The 22,877-nt window shown below is 40.0% G+C and overlaps 1 protein-coding gene across 3 annotated transcripts in view; it reads left to right on the forward strand.

Annotated features, from left to right (window-relative positions):
- The first annotated feature begins 7,648 nt into the window (after positions 1-7,648).
- CEP120 (centrosomal protein 120) overlaps positions 7,649-22,877 on the forward strand; it is a 39,201-nt gene continuing 23,972 nt past the window's right edge. For 2 of the 3 annotated variants that reach the window (XM_054810229.1, XM_054810231.1), the window contains exons 1-12: positions 7,649-7,778; positions 9,248-9,404; positions 10,318-10,432; positions 11,284-11,425; positions 13,198-13,346; positions 14,531-14,728; positions 16,780-17,007; positions 17,272-17,479; positions 18,500-18,613; positions 19,835-20,012; positions 21,693-21,842; positions 22,692-22,871. In XM_054810229.1, the coding sequence (XP_054666204.1) occupies positions 7,727-7,778; positions 9,248-9,404; positions 10,318-10,432; positions 11,284-11,425; positions 13,198-13,346; positions 14,531-14,728; positions 16,780-17,007; positions 17,272-17,479; positions 18,500-18,613; positions 19,835-20,012; positions 21,693-21,842; positions 22,692-22,871 (1,871 nt within the window). In that variant the 5' untranslated portion in view covers positions 7,649-7,726. The remainder of the gene's footprint in view (positions 7,779-9,247; positions 9,405-10,317; positions 10,433-11,283; positions 11,426-13,197; positions 13,347-14,530; positions 14,729-16,779; positions 17,008-17,271; positions 17,480-18,499; positions 18,614-19,834; positions 20,013-21,692; positions 21,843-22,691; positions 22,872-22,877) is intronic. The other variant, XM_054810230.1, reaches the window with a different exon arrangement.

Here is a 22,877-nt window from a genome sequence, read left to right on the forward strand (position 1 = left end):
AACCAGGCTCACCAGAGAGGAGCCTAGGGGTGGCATGCCAATGTTGGGGGTGAAATCAAAAGCCCAGCTCAAGTGCATCTACACCAATGTGTGGAGAACAACCCTTTAGCGAATAAAGACGGCGTGGGAAATGTGCGATTTTGACCTGTGCACTAAAGCAGCGAAAAACAGCGGTTCAAAGAAAAGATATGCACAAAACAGGCCTTGCATTCTTCAGTAGCTCGTAAATAACATGTGACTGGCCGAATCCAGGAGATAAGGAGCTGAAAACAGACAGCCAGGCGCCTGCCAGGTGCAAGAGAAAAACAGAATAACAGATCTTGCGGGGAACACAAATCGGGTGATGATTGGGGAATAAAAGAGCCTCCTCTTTTAACAAGAAATACATACTATATAATCAGAAAATTCTGTAATAAAGTTGATTGTGTACTTGAACCCTACGGAGTCCATGCCTATCATACACCACACCAATGCACACAGCATGGGCAACAAACAAGAGGAGCTGGAAGCCATTGTGCAGCAGGGTAGTTATGACTTAGTCACCATCACAGAAACATGGTGGGACAACTCTCATGACTGGAGTGCTGCAACGGATGGCTACAAGCTCTTCAGAAGAGACAGGCAGGGAAGAAGAGGTGGTGGGGTGGCTCTGTATGTTAGGGACTGTTTTGATTGTATAGAGCTCAGTGATTGGGATGATAAAGTCGAGTGCTTATGGGTAAGGATGAGGGGGAGGGCCCACAAGGCCCTGCTAGGAGTCTGTTACAGACCACCCAACCAGGATGAAGAGGTAGATGAAGTATTCTACAAGCGGCTGGCAGAAGTCTCATAATCACTAGCCCTTGTTCTCATGGGAGACTTCAACTTGCCAGATGTCTGCTGGGAATACAGCACAGCAGAGAGGAAACAGTCTAGGAGGTTCCTAGAGTGTGTGGAAGATAACTTCCTGAGAGAGCTGGTAAGCAAGCCTACCAGGGGAGGTGCCTCACTTGCCCTGCTGTTTACCAACAGAGAAGGACTGGTGGGAGATGTGGTGGTCGGAAGCTATCTTGAGCTTAGCGACCATAAAATGATAGAGTTTTCAATCCTTGGCGAAGTAAGGAAGGGGGTCAGCAAAACCGCTACCATGGACTTCCGGAGGGCAGACTTTGGCCTGCTCAGGACACTGGTTGAGAGAGTCCCTTGGGAGAAAGTGCCAAAGGGCAAAGGCATCCAGGAAGGCTAGGCATTCTACAAGAAGGAAGTCTTAAAGGCACAGGAGCAGGCTGTCCCTATGTGCAGTAAGATGAACCTGCAGGGAAGATGACCAGCCTGGGACAGAGCTTCTGCTGGGACTCAGGGGAAAAAGGAGAGTCTACCACTCTTGGAAGAAGGGGCATGCAACTCAAGAAGAGTACAGGCATCTTGCTAAGTCATGCAGAGGGAAAATTAGAAAGTCAAACGCCCAGCTAGAGCTCAATCTGGCCACTGTTGTAAGGGATAACAAGAAATGTTTTTACAAATACATCAACAATGAAAAGAGGGCCAAGGGGAATCCCCATCCTTTACTGGATGCGGAGGGGAACATGGCCACCAAGGATGAAGAAAAGCCTGAGGTACTTAATGCCTTCTTTGTCTCAGTCTTTAATAGTCAGACCAGCTGCCCCTGGGGCATTCAGCCCCCTGAACTGGAAGACAGGGATGGAGGGCAGAATAAACCCCCCATGATCCTGGAGGAAGCAGTTCATGACCTGCTATGCCTTCCTATCACACACACAAGTCTATGGGGCCAGATGGAATCCACCCAAGAGTGCTGAGGCAGCTGGCAGAGGAGCTTGCCACGCCACTCTCCATCATTTATCAACAGTCATGGTTAACAGGGGAGGTCCCAGACAACTGGAGGCTTGCCAACATGATGCCCATCTAGAAGAAGGGCCTGAAAGAGGATCCGGGAAACCACAGGCCTGTCAGCCTGACTTCGATGCTGAGGAAGGTTATGGAACAGTTCATCTTGGGTGCGCTCACCAAGCGTGTGCAAGACCACCAGGGGATCAGGCCCAGCCAGCACGGGTTCATGAAAGGGAGGTCCTGCCTGACCAACCTGATCTCCTTCTATGACCTGGTGACCTGCCTAGTGGATGAAGGAAAGGTTGTGGATGTTGTCTACCTGGACTTTATTAAAGCCTTCGACACAGTCTCCCACAGCATTCTCCTAGAGAAGCTGGTGGCTCATGGGTTAGATGGGTGCACTCTTCACTGGGTAAAAAACTGGCTGGAAGGTCGAGCCCAGAGAGTTGCGCTGAATGGATTTAAATCCAGTTGGTGGCCGGTCACAAGCGGTGTTCCCCAGGGCTCAGTCTTGGGGCTGGTCTTGTTTAATATCTTTATCAATGATCTAGACAAGGGGATTGAGTGCACCCTCAGTAAGTTTGCAGATGACACCAAGTTAGGTGGGAGTGTCAATGTGCTTGAGGGTAGGAAGGCTCTGCAGAGGGATCTGGACAGGCTGGATCAATGGACCAAGGCCAACTGTATGAGGTTTAACAAGGCTCAGAGCCAGGTCCTGCACTTGGGTCACAACAACCCCAGGCAACGCTACAGGCTTGGGGAAGAGTGGCTGGAAAGCTGCCTGGTAGAAAAGGACCTGGGTGTGCTGTTTGACAGCCAGCCGAATATGAGCCAGTAGTGTGCCCAGGTGGCCAAGAAGGCCAACAGCATCCTGACTTCTATCAGGAATAGTGGGGCCAGCAGGACAAGGGAAGTGACCGTCCCCCTGTGCTCGGCACTGGTGAGGCCGCACCTCAAGTACTGTGTTCAGTTTTGGGCCCCTCACTACAAGAAAGACATTGAGGTGCTGGAGCGCGTCCAGAGAAGGGCAACAAAGCTGGTGAAGAGTCTGGAGCGCACATCCTGTGAAAAGCGGCTGAGGGAACTGGGGTTATTTAGCCTGGAGAAAAGGAGGCTGAGGGGAGACCTGATCACTCTGTACAACTACCTGAAAGGAGGTTGTGGTGAGGTGGGTGTTGGTCTCTTCTCCCAAGCAACAAGTGATAGGACAAGAGGAAACAGCCTCAAATTGCTCCAGGGGAGGTTTGGGTTGCATATTAGGAAAAATTTCTTCACTTAAAGGGTGGTCAGACATTGGAACAGGCTCCCCAGAGAGGTGGTAGAGTCACCATCCCTGGAGGTGTTCAAAAAGCATGTATACATGGCACTTCAGGACATGGTCTAGTAGGCACGGTGGTGTTGGGCTGACAGTTGGACTTGATGATCCTAGACATCTTTTCCAATGTTAAAGATTCTATGATTCTATGATAAAGAGGAGGTGGAAGGATAGAGGAGAACACTAGTTGTGCTCCTGATACCTTAACTAGTCATCCCAAGGCGCTGAAGTCTCTCTTGATTGCCCTTGGACTTCTTAGTGCTACTTTACCACTGCTTAGATGAAAAAGCAATAATGGATAATAATCTGAGGGCTGCACCAGGGTAGGAAGTTTTCCCATCACATCTTTAACCCAAGCCCTAGGGAGGCAGCAGACATCTCCTAAGTGGGTCGGGTTGGCATATTGGACCTTCTGTTCCCCTCAGAAGAGTCTCCTATGACAATGACCCATCTTTTTTTCTTTATGGAAGTGGTTTTGATGCAGGGTGTAGGCCAACTTAACCTTGGTGACACCTCCAACCTAGATGAACCATCGACCTTGTCATTATGTGGTTCCACTTGCAGAGCTTTGTACCTATTATGCAAGGGTACATGGGAAAGTGAGGTAGTAACAGAGGAGATGCGCCTGCTGTGCTGAACAGGAACTTGTTGCCATTGCCCCTATCCCTTAAGTCATAGTGTTCTGCTGGTTGGAGAGAGGATAGGGAATCCTCCATATCATGCATCCTGTCTGCCTGACAGGGATGTCCCAGGGAAGGTGGGGTTCCAGTAGTCTTTCTCACAGACTCCCTGATACTCTTCATTCTCCTCGCCTGCTCCCGGAGCTCTGCCACTAGGCTGAGGACTTCTTCTACCTGGGCACACCACTCACAGGTGTGCTCACTGCTGCAGTCCCACGCTGGCCTAAGAGCATGGTGCATGCTGCATCCTGGTACCCAGACACATTAAGAAGGCATTAGGACCTCCTGGGTCTTCTCAGCTTCATTTGTTTTGCAGTACACCAAGTCTTTCTATAATCTTCCTATCACCACCAAAGACTGTTTTCTTATTAAGCTTTCATAGCCTTGCCTAGTTGTACCTCATCTTGTACATTTACTGTTTGGTAGATACCAGCCAGGGCCCAGCACAGTGCGGTAAGTTGTGCCTCTTTGGAAGAGCCACAGCATTTTCCTTTCAAATATTCTATCATCAGGGTCCTGCAGTTGTTTGGGAGTGACGTTCCAAACCATTGAAGGTGAGAAGTTCTCTAGATACCTGCCCATATTCTCCACATGCCATGCCACCCATGACTATTCAGACTCAGGGCAGATCTCTCGTGGTATTCTTAAAACAATTGTTCGTAACCCTAAAGAACACATTCAGAAGACAGAGCAATCAGAGCATGCTGGCTTAACATCCCGAGGATATTAAAAATTCTCAAAAGCTGTTGTACCTAGCCTGAAGGAAAAAGGGGAAGTGAAAGAGCTACGGAAAGTCGTCCCCCCACCGCCCATTTTCCTCATAGATTGGGACTGATTATGAGTCAATTCCGAGAGATGTTGTCTCAGGTACAAGCATGACAGCAATGCCACTTACAAATACCAGCATAACCTCATGACCAGTGAGGTTATCATATCATAAGTCGATATTACACAGTAGAGCAAAATGAGAATCCCAATCCCTCTCCCAGAGGTGACAAACAGTGCCACAGGGAACACATACAGCAAGTATGGGTTTACATTCCACAGCCACGTGACCAAACAAAACACCATTGTGACCAGCAACTGTCATGCATATGAAAACTTTGTTTTAACATGCTCTGGTCAGATCTGTTGTCATCTCAGCCCTTCAAGCCCCACATTGGGCACCAAACAGGACTGTCAGAGTTTAGCCCCAGCCGGCAGCTGAGCACCACGTGGCTGCTTGCTCACCTCTCCACCCGTGGTTGGACGGGGAGAAGAATGGGAAGACAAAGGTAAATCTTGTGGGTTGGTATAAGGACAGTTTACTGGGACAGCAAAGGGAGAGGGAAATAGCAACAACAGTACTTAGAATATACAAAGTGAGTGATATGGAATTTGCTCACCCGACCAGACATTCAGCCTGTCCCCAGCTACTGCTCCTCCCCGGCCAGCCCCCTTTATATGGTGAGAATGACACATGCTCATACGATATGGAATACCGCTTTGGCTAGTTTGGGTCAGCTGTCCCGGCTGTGTCCCCTCCCAGCTTCTTGTGAAAATTAACTCTACCCCAGCCGAAACCAGCACAGTTAGCCACATGCTCTCATTCTTTTGTGCTGGCTCTGCCATTTGTCTGACCCTGTCTGATCAGTTCAGCTTGCTAAACGGGCAAAAAGCAAATGTAGGAACAGTTACAAGAAGAAGCAATTGTTTTTTCCATCAGTAGTTCACAGGAAGAAAGTGGAGAACATGCAGGAAAACACACAGTAATTCTGTTGTAGAAAACACTAAGACCCTTCCTAATGTAGTCTATCCACCTATAGACACTGTCAATGAAGAAGGATGAGGGCTAATTAAGAGTTCAGAGAAGGGCAACAGGAATTAATGAAATCACAAAAAACATGAATAACAGAGAGAACTCTGGGACTTGAGGTTATTTATTCCAAAAAAGACCGATGAGAAAGATGACAACAGTCTTTATTCAGGTAAGCAGTACATAATAAAGCAAAAGAAATTAAAAAGGAAAGAAGCTGACTATGAAGACTGTCTCTAGAGGAAAATAACAGTCTGGGGCACTGGTCTGCAGAGAAGGTAAGAATAAAAGTGGAAAAGTCTTTCATGGCATTAGGAAGGTTAGAGAGAAAAAATATGGGAAAATATGAAGTGAAGAAAGGCCAAAAATAGAAGGGAACAAAAAGTGATGAAATATAGCTGACTGTTGTGAGGAAAAGGAGAGGCCCACTGAGGGATAATTTTTAATTATTTTTTCAGCCAGAAAGCACTACTGGCTTTAATTTCTAGAATAAACAATTTAATTTTTTTACATCTTTACTTACTGATACAACGGTTTATTCCCATTACAAACTGCAGCACTCTGATACGGAATAAACTCATGTAAGTCATCAGAACACAGGTTTCCAGGAAGAACACCAAGAGAAATCAGTTTTCAAATAAAAAAAAGCTGCCAGGTAAATTGTACATTTTTGTCATCTTCTGTGATCATGTTCTGTCCCTAGTCAAAATTACTCACTTTTCAGAGGTCTGCCTTCAGGTCTTCTTTTAAAAGTACCTACAACCTGCTTTGCAGAAGCTGACAGTGATGGAAATTTAAGAACTTGGACTGTAAACACACTGTTGTCATACCAAATGCAGTGCTATACAACAAAAGATGCCACAACAAAAAGCACCAGCCAGAACCGAACTTGGGCAGATTAAACTCAGAAAAAAGAAAATGCATTTAACAGTGATTCAGAACCAGAGTAAACTCCTGCAAAAGGAAAGAGGTTCTCCCTCTCCTGATGTTTGAAAATTGTGACTCAGTATCTTTCCAAAATATGTGTGTTACTAAAACACAGGGATTTTATGTCAGTGCAAAGTTTTTGCTAAGCTATCTAATAAACAAAAGATTGTAAACATAAAACCAGGGGGTTTTGCTTCACAGTCAAGGTGTACATGTAATTTGGCATGCCAGGGGATGCTAATTCCTGGTATTATTGCTTAACTGATTATTACTTCATATGGAAGATAGAATACCTTAAAAAATGATGTAAGCATGACAAAGCTGCATTTTGCTACAACTAGATTCAGGTTGTCCTGCCCTGAGAAAAATAAAATGAAACTTTGCTCTTTTAATGGACAGGATGTCTTCAAAGTAGCTGGTATTTGTTGACTGGCAACGTGAAATGCCTGTGAAAACTGCAATGCCATATTTATATTTGTGTATATGAAGTTTTTGACTACTTTTCCTCGAGACAATACTGTGCACAATGCGCGTTTTACACGGCCCGTGCCATGACACTGCCGACACCAAGTTAGCGGACCCCATAAGAGTCAGAGCAAACACCTCAGCTGCTCGACGGAACCGCCGGCCTTTCCCGAAACTCCTGATTTCCAAGCCAGAGAACAGAAAGATGACGCAACGCAGGCAGACGTAGCCTTGCCGACAGCCGCGCGCCTCAACCAGCTGCACCGCTGGCAAGTGACGACTCCCGACGCCAATCAGCGGCGCCCACCGGGGCGGGGCCAGTGCGTCAGGGCGGGGCCAGGGCGGCGGGGCGGGGCCAGGGCGGCGGGGCGGGGCCAGGGCGGCGGGGCGGGGCCAGGGCGGCGGGGCGGGGCCAGGGCGGCGGGGCGGGGCCAGGGCGGCGGGGCGGGGCCAGGGCGGCGGGGCGGGGCCAGCGCGGCGGGGCTGCGGAGTGCCGAGCCGGAAGTGGCGCGCTGTGCGGCAGGCGGGGAGCTGTTGCTAGGCGGATGTGGGGCGGCGGACGGCGGTTGGCGTTTAAAGGCTTCGAGGCGGTAAAAGAGCGGCGAGTGGCGGCGGGGCGGGAGGGTTGGTGGGGTTTCTGTTGTCTTCTCCGCTGAACTCCGGGAGCGGCCGTGCTTCTCGGCTCCTGCCCCGGCAGCCCCAGGGTGGAGCGGGGAGATGGTCTCCAGAGCTGCCGATCGACTGCTGATCGTCGTCTCCGTCCTGGAAGGTAAACAGAGGGGGGGATCGGCAGGGGTCCAGGCCTCCTGGGCGGAAAATGGGGGGCGGTCGCTGTCTCTGGAAGTGTTTTCTCTGTGGAGTGAGCGGGATAAGGCAAGCTGTATTTAATACGCTGGTTATGTTACTAGAGCTACGTACATATCTTAAAGCCGGGATAGACTACCCCCAATTTGTTTCTGGACGTATTTACCTCAAATATTATTTAAAATACATGATGAAAGCATCCTTCCTTTTCTGTAAAAAAAAAAAATTCTCTTTGCATTACAAAACTTGCCTAGCCAGTGCTGTCGCTTAAGCCCCGTCGTTGCCGTCCCCAGCGGGTGCAGAGAATCGTTTGCTCCCCTCTGAATCGAGCCTGTATGTAGGCAAAGGCAGCTCTGCATCCCGCCCGTCCGCGCTTTCTGTGGCTGCAGACGCAGCATCGCTAGCCCTTCCGTACGCGTTGTGGGGGCTCGGCTCTCGCCGGCGGGCTGTGCAGTCTGTTCAGCTGGGCCACGCTGCACGGAAGCTTTGGACTAAAACACTGAGAGTCCAGCCGAGGTCTTAGGGTTATCAGGATCGCTTCACTTATATGGCCCTCCTTTCTATTTTTTAAGTAGTATTCTGGTGTTTCTATCCCTTATTAGCAATCTACTGTAACTTTTTTTTTAGTAGTAACTCAAATATCTAACTAGTAATTTTTAATTTTGTATTTCTACAGATTATACATACTGATGTATAATTAGTGTACAAGTGGGGGTTTTGTTTGTTTGGGGGGGTCTGCTTTGTATTGTTTGGCTTTTTTTGGCTGAATGCTTTCTCTTTGTCAAGTAAATCTTATTATCACTCAGTCTATTTATGTAGTTTGCCAAGGTAGCTTTAAAATAAGATCCTGTCCTCCAACATGCATGTAGCCCTTCTCCACACTGATATGTGTAAATCTTATATGTTCACTTTATTTTGTCATATAAATTATTAATCAGAATACAGGATGATGCTGAGCCCAGGACAAGTCCAGTACAACTTCAGGCACTCTTATCTAGTAATATTTTTTCAACAAGTAGTTGGAAAACCACCTTTCACTGCTTTCATTAGATGACGTTTTGCTGCTTTATAGTGGGACAGGGGTAAAATCTGCAGTAGAGGCAAAATATTCAATCTGTGTCTCTCACCTGTTCACTTGATCTATTCCTAATCATAGATTTCTCAAAATTAGATCATACTGGTTGCCCTCTTTCTTTCTTTCTTTTTTACTTAATGTCTTGCTATTTCTGGATGCTTCACAAATAGGCTGTTTCATGTGATCTTCTTTCTTAATTCTGTGTAGTAGAAGAATTTTTTTTTAATGAGGAGCATAGCTTTAGAGTAAACAGGGAAGGTGATATGGGAAATATTTTTTATGTAATTGTTTTATGGCAAAAATCTGAGCTCCCATTTCTTTTTTTAGTGATGGCGCATGGCAATTACACTCTTTTACAGGGCGCTATTTTCCGAAACGACCCAAGCACGTACTTATAGTTGAAGCGAAGTTTGATGGTGAGCAGTTGGCTACTGATCCTGTAGAGCATACAGATCAGCCAGAATTTGCTACAGAGTTGGCGTGGGAACTTGATAGGAAAGCACTTCATCAGCACAGGTAACATTAGAAAGTTAAATCTAATTTGGAGATAAAATTTAATTTTCCTGTCTTTACAGCTATTGAAATACATTTCTTTTGTGTTACTGTCATTTGAATTTTTTTAGAAACTTTCTTTTAGCTGTACATGGATCTATCATAATGTTACCAAAAAAACCCAAAAGTTGTATGTGGTAAAATGAGTGATGTTTAAAAATTCTGAAGGGTATGTTTTTACACTACTGAAAAAAACCCAAGAGCTTACAGCAAATTAGTAATGCTATAGTTCAAGCATTGGATGGAAGTTTTCTTATGTATACTGTGACACAGAATTAACTGAACTTCAAGCCTGAAAAGCCTATGCAAAATATTTTTTTAAATGTCAAATGAAAGAGCTGAGAAATTGAATAAGGTTTCCATAACTGTTATTTAATTTTGACTGACAGATATTGCCTCCATATTTTCAAATAAGTTAAAAAGGCCATATTATCTTTGATGTTTGACGAGAAAAAGAACACATAATGTACCTTATACTAGACACCTTCTCTATGCCTCTAAGTATGCTTTGCACAAATGCATAAGTCCTATTTTTAAGTTACCCTCACAAGTGAAATTCCAGTTTCGTGTGAGGTGCAGTGCTTATTTCTTGTATGTGGATGAGATTGAAGGTGTTTGTCACTAACATCATTTTAACAGCACTTGAGACTGAGATTCCAATGCAATCCTCCTACAAATTTAATCCTCTTGTTTGTTCTCTCACATAATAATGAATTTTTAGACATTCAATATAAACTCAGTTTCTGACTTACTAAAATTAGTTATGTAACAAATAAATTTTATATCACTGATATGCTTGACACTTGCAAGTTACTTTTGTGAACTAATTGCAGAGATAACTTTGACATTTTGGATTTCAACTGAGTTGTTCTTTCAGGCTGCAGCGTACACCTATCAAACTCCAATGTTTTGCACTCGATACTGTATCTTCAGCTAAAGAGAATATAGGCTATATTGTACTTGATTTAAGGGCTGTACAGGAAAAGAAACAGGTATGTATGGGGTATAAAGCTTTAAAAACTTATGTTTTGATTATGGTATTGTTACAGATAGTAGAATTTGAATAACTGTCGAGTCTTGTTTTGGAGTATGACTCCTAGTTGATTGTGTACTTTTTTTTAAGAGAAGAGACATATTGACCCTATATAAGAACATGGGCAAATGAAAATACTTTTGCACTAATTTTGCACTTCTGAATTTGAGAATTAGAACACTTGCAAGCAATACTTTTAAGCAATTCTGTGATTTTATCACATGGAAAAACTTATCAAAACAGTTGATATTGAGCAATTGAATTGAGTCTCCATCATGAAATCAAGTCTTAAGTTTTTTTTTAATTGGCCTCTGTGGAAGACGTGTTGGGCGATCAGAAGTTCCAGCCCCTTAACACAGCATAGAGTAAACAGAATATAACTGTTTATATAAACTTAATGAAAATTTCATGTTGTGCTTGATCAAAACATAACTCTGACTGGGGTCCTGTTATGACCTGTATGTCTTATTTGGCATCACACTTTTTAAGGATTTGTGATCCATGTAACTTACTATGCACTCTCAGTTGAGATCTTGAAGATTTTCTCTCCAATTAAATATTTTTGGCATATTTTTCTTGCTAACTTGTTTACTGTACAAATCAGTGGAAAAGAGTATGTTCAGCTAGTCTTCCAGGAATTATTCTGTAAAATCTTCTAGTATAATAGCGTATTCAAAAAATTTGATCTATTTTGAGATAAAAACCAAAGTATATTTCTGTAGGTGAAGTAGAAATGCTAGAGCAATTTTAATTTTTCTGTAACAGCATTATATTTTCCTTTTGGTTTTATTTTTGTTTTTCATTATGTAGGCACCAAAATGGTATCCTCTGCTTAGTAACAAGTACACTAAATTTAAATCTGAAATACAAGTAGGTGTTGTTTTGGAGATTGATTCAAAAGCACTGGTTGATGGGTTTAAAGCAAAGGAGGCACCCCCTAGAGAAGGGAAGGGTAAGTAACATAATACAAATATCACTCACTTTGAATTAAAAACGTTCTTGTGCCAGATGAACACATCACTTGTTGCAAATGCATTAAGTCTCAAGAGAATTTTATTTGATAGCCTTTTCAGTGCATATCCTTTACAGCTGATTAATGGACCTTGTGGTAATAACTTTACAAGGATGCTTTACTGTGGTAGTTGTGTGACTTTCAGGTGGACAGAGTTGCAAACCAGCTGATCTTTAAAATCAGAATTGGGGACTCATGGTTTACTCCTATGGGCATTTTACTCATTTTGGAGCTTTGGAAAGTTCTGTAATGAAAGAAGTAAGAAAGGAGCTTCTTTACAGAATGCAGTTTAAGTAGTTTGGGCTTGAAATTAAAGAAGTGCAATATTTCATTTGTTGGGCAGGCTGCTTCTCTTCTGACATGTTTTTCATCTAACTTAAATCATGTTCTATTGATAAGTTTTTATAGTAACACCTACTTTAATTGTTGGGACTCATTCCACTTCTGGATTGCCTTGTATGTTCCTCTCAAAAGTAATTAGTGAAATGTGTCAAAAATGTATTGGAGCTCAAAAAGACACCTACTAGTGTTAATATATGTGCTGAGCTTTTCATTAAGAATCTGGGATTTTTAATGCAAGTTAGTAATTCAAAAAACCAAAACCTTCAAAACTTGATTTTAAAAAAAAAGAAGACCCCAAAACAAAAATAGATTTACCTCTCCCTTCATCCCCCATGCAAAAGCCTGTCTACTTAATTTCTAAAAACTCTGTTACAACTAGTGGATTTTGTCCTACTTACCTTACAATACTTCACCTTCTTGCCCCGAAGGTAACTTTTTCCTAATTCTAAATTCATCATCTGCTTATGATCTGTGGCTGTGGTTTTGTAAAAACACAATGGTCAGTGGCAGTAAGCATTGTATGAGGTTTCTGGCCCAGACTTACAGGACTTGGCTGCATTGCAAGAGTGATTAAGGCAGTATTGGAGTTCCAGTGTGATCACTTAACTTACTCCATCCTTTCAGGTCCACAACAAAGCACAGGGAATTTTGCATGCTGTAAAGTTTGTAAAGGAGGCAAGGAACTACTGTACGCAATTTGTTAATCTGTGCTTTCCTTGTGATCTTTCTGCCTGCAAGCTTGCCAACTTTCCCTTTCTTCTGTCATCTCAAGATTAGTCAATACCATATTTAGGCAGTGGAGGAAAACACGTACATTTTCAGAGGTTTAAAATTAATGTTCCAAGCATTGGGTATGACAGTGCTAGACTACCCAGTTCTAGTGTAGTCAAATAGTTAAGGACATGTTTTCCTTTTAGGATTCATACTCTGATTTTTTTTTTTTTTTTTTTTTGCTTCACTGACCTAAGTGATCTAAAGGTTTCAGTATTTGAAACAGAGCCTTTTGGCTCACAAGCAAAAGTGCTGTGTAATTATGACTATGTGGGGTAACCTGAGGTCCTTTGAAAGGTATTGAATCACCAGCACTATAGAGTAGAAACCAGTAAACTAGAATACAAACAGTTCTTTATGCACTGGAGACTTCAGATGAAAAATCTTCACATGAAACGTTCCAAAGGTCTGTAGAATGAGACATTGTACTACTTTAAACAATTGAACAGTTTGTCACGTGCAGTTACTGTCGTGTATTTCCTTTAATGAGTAAAAACACCAAACAGCATGGTAGACTCTAACCTGATGAAATCATATATAAGATTCCTGCAGGAATTAATAAGGTCACATGTTACTTATGTTTTTTTCTTCTCTCTTAGCATCTGCCCTTCTTTCTGGACTAGACCCTAAAAGTATTGTACCAGTCTTGAATGAAGAAGAGGGCTATCATCAAATTGGACCAGCAGAATATTGCAGAGAATACTTTGTCTTGTCTGTAACCATTGTGTTTGCCGCACAGTTGGAACAGGTTTGTTTCCTTGCTATGTGTAGTTTTTAAGTACTATCCTATATTTGTATTTTCACCCCACCATGCCTTGCTTCTAGTTTGGATTTTTTTATTGTCTTGTAAGTTTCTTGGAATAAATAGCCTTGTCCCATATAGAATTAATATGTATTAATTTGACATGTAAGCATTACATAAAGTTTTAAAATTCAAATTACAGATGAAAGATCAGAATTCTTTTAGAGCACTAAAATTGCATTTACTTTAAACTATGCACTTTCATGAAATGCATACATACATTTATATTACAATAGAGTATAAAAAGTATGTGTATGGATAGTATCAGTCTTCAATGTGGTGTCCATGTGCTGAAGTTCAAATGAAACAAAATACCTTTCAGATCTGTAAGATATATGAAACAGTAGAATTTATATGTTGCCTCAGGGAACACTTATTAGCTTGGATGAAGTACCATGCTAATGTGATTATTTCAGCTTTAGACCTCAGCTGCTGTGTTTATGCTGTACTGTACTACACTGATAGATGTAGTGTGATTTGAAAATACAGGTTTGCCCAACTTACTGTGAAAGTCATGACTCCAAGCCAGCGTGATTTTAATTGATCTATAACTCTCCTTAGTCTTGCCATCTTTTTCCAGAGAAAATCATTTTCCATGTCAGAATTACAGGACCTTGTGAAGTAAATTTACTGTGATCACTCTGGGGTAGCTTGTGCCTTTTTAGGCATTGAACTCACAGTTGCAGTGGCTACAGGATGAAGTAGCTGTTTCTGGCTGTTCCAGTCTCTTATTCAATCACATAAGTTATTATATAAGTCAGTTTCTAATTTGCATTGTTTATTTACACTATATTTTGTGGAGGCACTGCTTATTTCTGAATATTTGTGCAGTGCTGGACACTATTATATCAAGTCAGTTACAGCTCCTGGTGTGGATAAATCTTAAAGGTAATTCAAAATGGGTCATTTTGCAAGTCATCGGTATGCTGATAAAGCAATATTTTTTTTCTCCAATATGAGTATTAATGTAAAAGTTTTCATTTTATTTTATATGTGTGGTGCAAGCTAGGATTTAGGTCAGCTGCTTAGTAGTTTGAGATCATTTTAAGCTCTTTAATCACCAAGATAATGCTTAAGGATTACTGTAACTGGACATTGATGAAAGAGATACTTTTCTGCATCTTTTTTAGTTAGTTCCTAGTACAATGAGGCTTCCTGAACGACAGCCTGAGTTTTTCTTCTACTACTCCTTACTGGGAAATGATGTCACAAATGAACCTTTCACTGATTTAATTAATTCAAACTTTGAGCCAGAAAGAGCTTCAGTTCGAATACGTAGTACAGCTGATGTCCTTCAAGTTTATCTTTGTTCACAGTCAAAATTGCAGGTAAGCTGTTTCTTCTCAAACGTGAATGAAAACAAATACTGAAAATAAAAGAATGTTTCAGGCTGAAACTAAAAAGCATTTCTTCTTCCAAAACTAGATTGTATTACAGTATTTTGGCTCATATATGTTGATTGTATTGATGATACAAGAGAAACCCTAGCAGCAAGTTTTCTAGCTCAGATGGAGTACAACCTTTTAGTTTAGTTGCTATAGAAAACTGGGTTACGTGTCATGGCAAAATGTTTTACTGAAACATGATATTACCAAAGAGCCAATGTGGCATTTTCAGGAGCTCTGAGCTCTGGTACCTCCTCTGCAAACAGATTGTCTGCAACCCACAGTCCTGCTTTGTGCTGCTGGTGATAACCTCACCCACACCAGCTGCTCAGGTCACGCTTGCCCAAGTTCTAAAATCAGTGTCCTCAGCACTCTTTGTGAATAATAAGGGAGGTCTGGCTTTTTTCCCCACTCCTTAGCCAAATGCTATTTTTAAATACATTACAGCCATATTTGGGCTGTTACACGATATAGCTTATCTTTAGCTATGCCTTTAAATGGGGGACGTGGTTTAGTGGTGGAGTTTGCAGTGTTAGGTTTACAGTTGGATTCAGTAATCTTAAGGGTCTATTCTAACCTAAATGATTCTGTGATTCAAAATATTGGTAGTACTGAAAGTGTTTATGGCAATCTGTGTCTGGCTTACACTTAACTCATTACAAAACAAGAGACTATTTGGTTGAGGCTAATATAGGGTTTCTAATAACACAGCTGGTAAGAAATACAGGGTTAGTCATACAAACTAAGTCTCTGGATCTGGACCCTTTTAAATTTATTTTCCTTTAAACTTGTACGGACCATTCTAGTTTTGTTATTCAGGTTAGTTTAAGAATGTTTAAATCTTGCATTGTTTGAGATTTTTTTGTCTCAACTTTAAATATTTTTCTAATGACAGTTTTTGGAGAAGCATGTGTATTGATGTGTTTGGAATTTAATCTTGGTCTATAGTCTTGAAACAAAGCATTTAACGTAACATATGTATATATGGAGACACACAGAGAATTGTTTTTCATTGTGTTAAAGAATGACCTTTTGAACAAGAGTTGTTGTGAGGTCAGATCCACGTCTTGATTTACAATGTTCTTTCTTTGACTTCTCACTCGACTTCTTAAAATTTAGGATCAGAGCACTGTATTCTGATCCTTAATATATTTTTTCTGAAAATTAAGTCTTTAGTTGTAAAAAGTGCTAGCTGTCAGACTAAGGGAGTGTGTATGTATATTGTGTGATTGTATTTGTGTGTGTGTATGTACATATATATACACATACCTAGGTGTGTATATTGGCAGCTGATACCTTTTAGCATTAAAGTCTTCGTTAAGTGTAATAAATATTAAGGATCAGAACACAGTTTTTTAATCTACTGAAACAGAACTGAAGTGACTTATTTGGGAAAGAGCAAGTTGGTATGTAAGTTTCAAAGAGTAGCTTTCACTGTGGAAGACAAATTGCCTTAGACTGAGTTTTTTAAGATCTGTCTTTTATTTAGGTGTATAAATACTAAGCTGTCGAAGGAAGAGTTGTCAACAGAAATTATTCTTACCAAGAATTAAGAGCACAGTTACTTAGTTCCAAAAATCCTTGCTATTGCTGTCTAAATATATGCACAAAGGCTGAGCTTTCAAATACCGTTTTTCTATTACCTTGCAGTCATGTGTTATATGTCTATTCATTAAAGGCAGGAATCTGTGCTGTGTTTAGAAGCCACAGACTATTGAATTTGTCCTCCAAAAGGGATGATATGACAGGTCCTCAAAAGGACAGTGCAGTGATCTGCTACTGTGCTGGCACTGGGCAAATCCTACCTGCTCAATACTGAAATTTCATAGCTATTCTTATACTCCTTAAAACACTTGTTCTCAGCATACAGGGACTAGCCTAGGGGTGATCATTTTGATTTGTTGTATTTATGCTACCTTTAGTAGAGGGTGAACAGACAGTTCAAGTGGAAATGCGCATGCCAGTTACTTTCTAGCATTTTTATATGCATACAGATCCATCTTTGCTGTGGGGACCAATCTCTCGGAAGCACTGAAATACCCCTGTCTGGACTACTGAAGAAAGGAAATGTGGAGATTGATCAACACCCTGTGGCAATAGAAGGAGCGTTTGTTCTTGTTCCACCAAATAGAGCTAAACAGAAACTGCCACAGTTGCCTTTGGATATGGCTCCTACTGTTGGGGTATCTGTAATTCTGCAAAAGGAGAGCTTGAGTGCCCAGGTATAGCTTGCTTGTTTATTGTTGGTTTAGAGACTGTTGCACAGTTTCATGTTAAAAAAAAAAAAAAATTGGTATTTCTAAGTCATATTTGACAGTTAAGTATGTAAAAGAAAACCTGAAAGAATAAGTTGCTTTGTATGAATAATCCTTTCATTGCTTCATTCTTCTATGTCAGAAAAATAATCTCAAGCTATAAAAATATTGTAGACAGAATTTTTCAGTGCAAGCCAATGATCAATAAGAAAACTATATCACTTCATTCAGCCTTTGATTCCCTTAAATGCTCCAACTGAATGTAAAGAGCCACAGGAGAAAGTTCTTTCACCTACTAGTGGGAAAACGGAGAGCCTGCAGCAGAGATTCCAGAAAGTCCCATATCAAGCTGAACACTGTTCTCCAACAGAAGATGAAGCAACAGCAAGTGAAGTGCAAAGCCTTAAACTTGAAAAAGGCACAAAACTAAAGAAAAAGGGTATGTGATACATAATTTTTTTTCCCCAGTTGTGAAATGTGGTCTTGATCATGTTCAGGCAAGTAAGATTTATTCACATAAAACAAATAACAGGAGGAGAATAGATCTTGTAATTTGAACATGGTGGTTGTTGAAAACACTTGGATGAGCCAGACTGGGGACTTGGTGGTGTGCTGGTTACAAGTGATGTGGATAGTCATCAGCCTGAAAAATAATACTTGAAGTGTTTGGAATTCCCTGAATTTCACAATAGAAAGGTTCAGTACAAAACCCATTACGAAACTGACTTGCTCAATGAGGAGATGAAGTGGTCCAATGTTCACATTTAATAAAATGAAGCCAGGGGAAATGTGGGATTTTTAAGATTTCCAAGGAATTTACTATGTGGATAATAAATTGTGAGAACAAATGTTCATAATGTACAGATTCCTGGACAAAACCAAGCAACTGGGTTGTTTGGTTTTACATTACCCTTTTGTAGGGACTTGGTAGCCCACATAGCCTACTAAGACTTCCCTTGTTTTGTTTTTGATTTGAGATCTGGATTGGGGAAGAAGTCAAAGTGGAACAGAGATGGGAGAGGAAGAAATACTGTAATGGTATAGTAAAGCTCAGAAGAGTGAATGTTAGCTTGCCAAACGTTAGTGAACATGCATCTTCTTAAGAGATGATTTATGAGTAAAGCTGAATGATTATTTTTCTAATGATACTTGTATTACTGTTCTGAGATTGGTCTTAAAGATGCCCAGTTCTGTAGAGGGAAGTCTGTCTCCTAGAACATGCTCTCAGGATTTGTCTGCTAATTCAGCCAAATTTTCTTTTAATCTCAACTGATCTTATCTAAGCAAGGATTAAGTCCTTTCTGTGGAATGTATCAAGAAAAAGTTTCGTGAACCCAGCAACTAGTTTGAATCTGTAGTTAAGAAATGCAGGATTGTGCCTTCTTATTAATGGTAATAGTGATTTTATAACTTTCTTTCAGTAAGATGTAAAACATGTCACGTCACACTTATCTTTCAGGGCTGGTGGCTGAGTCTTGCCAAGAGGTTAACAAGCAGCATACTGAAGAGCTTCAAATTTTCAAATCAGAGAGCAGAGCAAAGTCACCTGTACTGTCAGATCTGCAAAATTCCAGTAATACAAAATTTATTGCATTTAGTACATTAAATGAAACTTGAGTATGTAGCAACTTAAATGAATTTTAACAATAGGCTGTATGCAATTTTTGTTCTCTTGTGTGTGACAGCCTTAAACTTCCACTCAGCCATTTCATTGCACCAAGCAATCTAGTGACATGTTACCTGAGTGACTGCAAACTATTTCATTTCTATGTTGTGCTGACCAGCTGATGTAGAAGTAATACTGAATTTTTCATTTTGTGTTGTTACTGTTAATGCAAATGAAACACTCAAACAAGCAGGGGAAAAAATAAAGTAAATGCTAACAATGATGTATTTCTGTAAAAATGACAAAAATTGAAACATTTTAGATAACTGAAGAAAGAGGATCAGAGCAACTAGCACTTACAAAAGGCAGTTGGGTTCTTCTCTGACAGTTTCTTTGCTTCTTTCTCTGCTTTACTATCTTAAACGTTTTTGGAGAATGCCTCTTGGAGAACTTGTAGTTTGACCTGTTACTCTTTGAAGGCAGTATTGGGTCCCAGTGTAAGGTCTTGGGAAGCCTGGATGCAATTGGACAGGCACTTACTGTAGCTTCTCCTTCCTAGATTATAAAATGGATGCCACAGTAGGTGGGTTCTGATCAAAGGGCATAAGCAGATGTGATTTACAGACCTAGCTAGAGCATTTTAGTTTGTTTATATAGTTCAACCTCAGCCTGGGACCAATAGTTGATGCTTCTTTATATGAGCACTGTAATTGATCTGATGCTCTGTCTTTTTCAGTCCAAACTAAAGATGTTAGTTAATTCAAAGCAAACTAAGCTACTACAAATGATTTTTTTGTAAGCCCACCTCTTCTGCATGCCCTCAAGTTGGCTAGGAACAATTATGTAAACTGTTGAAACTGAAGTGCTCTCATATCTTGGATCTTAGTCTAAACTTTTCTTCCGTGAGATAAACTTACATAGCTGTGAAGATTAATGAAAAAAGGAAAAATATTAAAGAGTCTTTTAAAAAGATTTAAGTGTAGTGAGTTTTTGTTGCTTTTTTCTTTGGAAGCAGTAACTTAGAGCAGCTATTTTTGGTAGTATTGGGTTATATTACAAGGAATTAAAATCTCTTGAGGAAGCAAGCTATCTACACTTGTATTTAAAATGTGAGACTTTAATATATTTTGTTATTTTGGACAGAACAAATCATTAAAAATGTGCACACATTCTCTTCTGTGTTTTTAGCCAATAATGGTCCAGTAGCTGCATCTCAACACAACCTTGTGGGTGCATCCAGTTCTTCTGAGCCTGTGTCAGCACAGAAAATTGTCATTCCAGCAGCCTCTCACCATTTTTGCTTTTCAATAGACTTACGAAGTCTACGTGGTCTGGAAGTTGGTTTTCCAATAAACTGCATTTTAAGGTACACTTTATTTTTGTTGGTCTTATTCTTGGTAACAACAATATCTTTCTTTTCAAGATAAAGCCTTCAGAATCTGAATGATTGCTGACAATATGCTGCCTGATGCCTTTTATCTTTACATAGCTAATTTTCAGTAATGAAATACTTAGGAATGTTCATCTGGCTCATCACTAAACTTCTGAGCATTACAGCATTAAAGATAGTATGTAACACCTCACCTGCACTGTAGTTTGTATTAAATCTCACTTGAATATCTGAGCTCACACAATATGGATCATCATTCAGTCCTTAGGGGAAAAGGAGGATTATTTGCCTCATTACCTTCTGGCTACCTTTCCAGATGATTGAAGTGACTTCTGTAGCTTTCCATGTCTCCACCAGGAACTCCTTGTGGTATTTTAGTAAGAGACAGATCACCTGGTTTGTGTGTGACAGTGCATCTAACGGAAAAGTATTCTAGTCTTAAAGTGAAGAACCAGTGTAGCAAATGCATTATCATTCTGAGATGTAGTATCAGAGTTTTCTGACAGTCTTTGCATGCAGGAAGCAAGCCTTGGTAGGGAGAAGTAACATTCTTTTGTTACATTAATTTGTGAAGTTACAAAAGAGAAACTAATACAGATTGCATCATTAATGACTTTCTCTATAGGCTATATTATTAAATAGTATGTGGAAAACAATATACAATGGGTGGAATTTTGTCACATAAAAGCTTTTTCACATAACAATCTAAAAATTAATTTGCTTCAGAACAGTGACAACAAATAGATTTCTGTTTCATGAACTTCAATTTTTACAGTTAGTGATGAATATGGCAAGAAACTGAAGAGAAGAAACATCCACACACAAGTGCTAAGAAAAATTGCAGGGTAAAAAATTGCATTTTCACTGTATATTGGTAGCATTATTTCATTAAGGTCTAAACAAGGTCTTTAAACAGTTTTGCGCAAGCAGTTGCAGTAGGGAATTTTATAAGTAGCAGCATCTGATGCAGCATTTATTTTATTAGTAATTTAGCTGACAGCTGGCATCATCAGTTTGAGCAAAGCAAAGTTCAAGAGGCTTTTGGCCTCCCCTTTGTTGGAGTTTATCATACACTGAATTGTGCTAGTATAGTAGCTTCAGGCCACATTGTAAATCATATTGGTAAAATGGTTTGACTTTTAGGGAATTAAACCATGGGAATTAAAAACTAAATTCTTCAAATGTGACTAAAATTTTCAAATGGTTCTGACACTGCGTATACATATAACTTAGTTATCAATTACTGCATGTTAGACCAGTCTTAGCTGTAAATATAGTTATAAATGCTCTCAAGTAGCAATCTACAGCTGAATATAATATTCCTTTCTTCTATTTCTCTGCTTACTTTATATAATGATTGCAGAATTTTAATAAAAAATTAATTCATATGGTGCTGAACATACAGGTTATTAAAGCTTTTTTGTCAAAATAATAGCAAACACAAGTGAAGCTGGATCAGTGCTGTAGCAAACGAAAGCATGAATATTTGAGAACTAAATTCTATTGTTGGATGCATTTGTGCAAATTTTGCTAACTTTAATACAAGTCATGCTTCAGTAGAAGATGTCTAAATTGTTTTTTTTTGTTGCAGAACTTATAAGAAAAAAGTATCTATTTACTAAATTATTTTATTATTTTTGTTAATGTTTTTATTAGGTACTCATATCCATTTTTTGGCAGTGCAGCACCTATTATGACAAGCCCTCCTGTAGAAGTCAGAAAGAACATGGAAGTCTTTCTTCCACAGTCCTACTGTGCATTTGACTTTGCAACTATACCTCATCAGCTTCAAGATACGTTCTTCAGGTCGTAATTTGTATTCTTTTTATTTTAATTACACTTTTTCTATTTTTTGTTGTAAATGCAGTCATAAGTTCAAATTTTTTACTTAAGATCATCAGTTTGAGAATTTAGTAAAGAATCCAAGTGCTAATGCCAATGAATACTTAATACATTGCTCTTCCAGTTTCTCTATTACTTAATTTAAAGACAGGGACTCTAAAATTCTTGCTTTTATCTCTTGACTACTTATGCAGGGATTATCGCTTACAGAAACAAGTGCTGTTGCTGTAAGTTGATAAATTAAAGTTTGATAGCATAGTCTTAACAAAGTATTACTTCAAATGAAATAGATAAGTTTTTTTATTTTTCTTTTTAATACACAATAACTATCCAATACATTTGAAAATACAGAAGTACCTAGGCAGCTGAGTGTTGAGGGCTGTGGCACAATTTTCCCAGTTGTACCACCAGCTTTCATTAATTAAGATGTGGAATAAAGTATCATCGAAATAGTGGTGTTTTGTAAGAAGAGGTGGAGGAGATGTATTCTGAGTAGCAGTTGAGTAAAATTTATTTATAAGTATTTGTAAATGAAGATGATCTAGGTCTGTTAAGATTATTCAGTCAATCACTTTCATTTCAGCATTATTCTTGCTAATAATTGAAGAAGGGAATGATAATCTGACCAAAGGAAGTGATGGAGAAGATACAGTCAGTCTCATTCCTCTGTGAGAGGCAGTACACCCATCTCATGTTTACAGTTGCCACCATTTGGGAAGTTATTTTTAGAACATGAAGTCCTTTTCCCAAATGAATAGGAATGCTTCCTCTTTTGTGTTGATGCCTGACAGTAAAATCATTTCTTTGTTTTAGATTACCTCTTCTGGTTGAATTGTGGCACAAGGATAAAACAGCTAAAGACTTACTTCTAGGGATGGCAAGACTTCAACTTTCAAATGTTTTTGCTTCAGAAAAAACACGATTCTTGGGTAATGGTGAACAATGCTGGCGTCAGACTTGTAATGAAACAGTCAGTGTCACAGAAGCACAAGGGTAAAA

This window comes from Grus americana, chromosome Z (assembly GCF_028858705.1).
Source record: "Grus americana isolate bGruAme1 chromosome Z, bGruAme1.mat, whole genome shotgun sequence".
Taxonomy (NCBI): Eukaryota; Metazoa; Chordata; class Aves; order Gruiformes; family Gruidae; genus Grus; species Grus americana.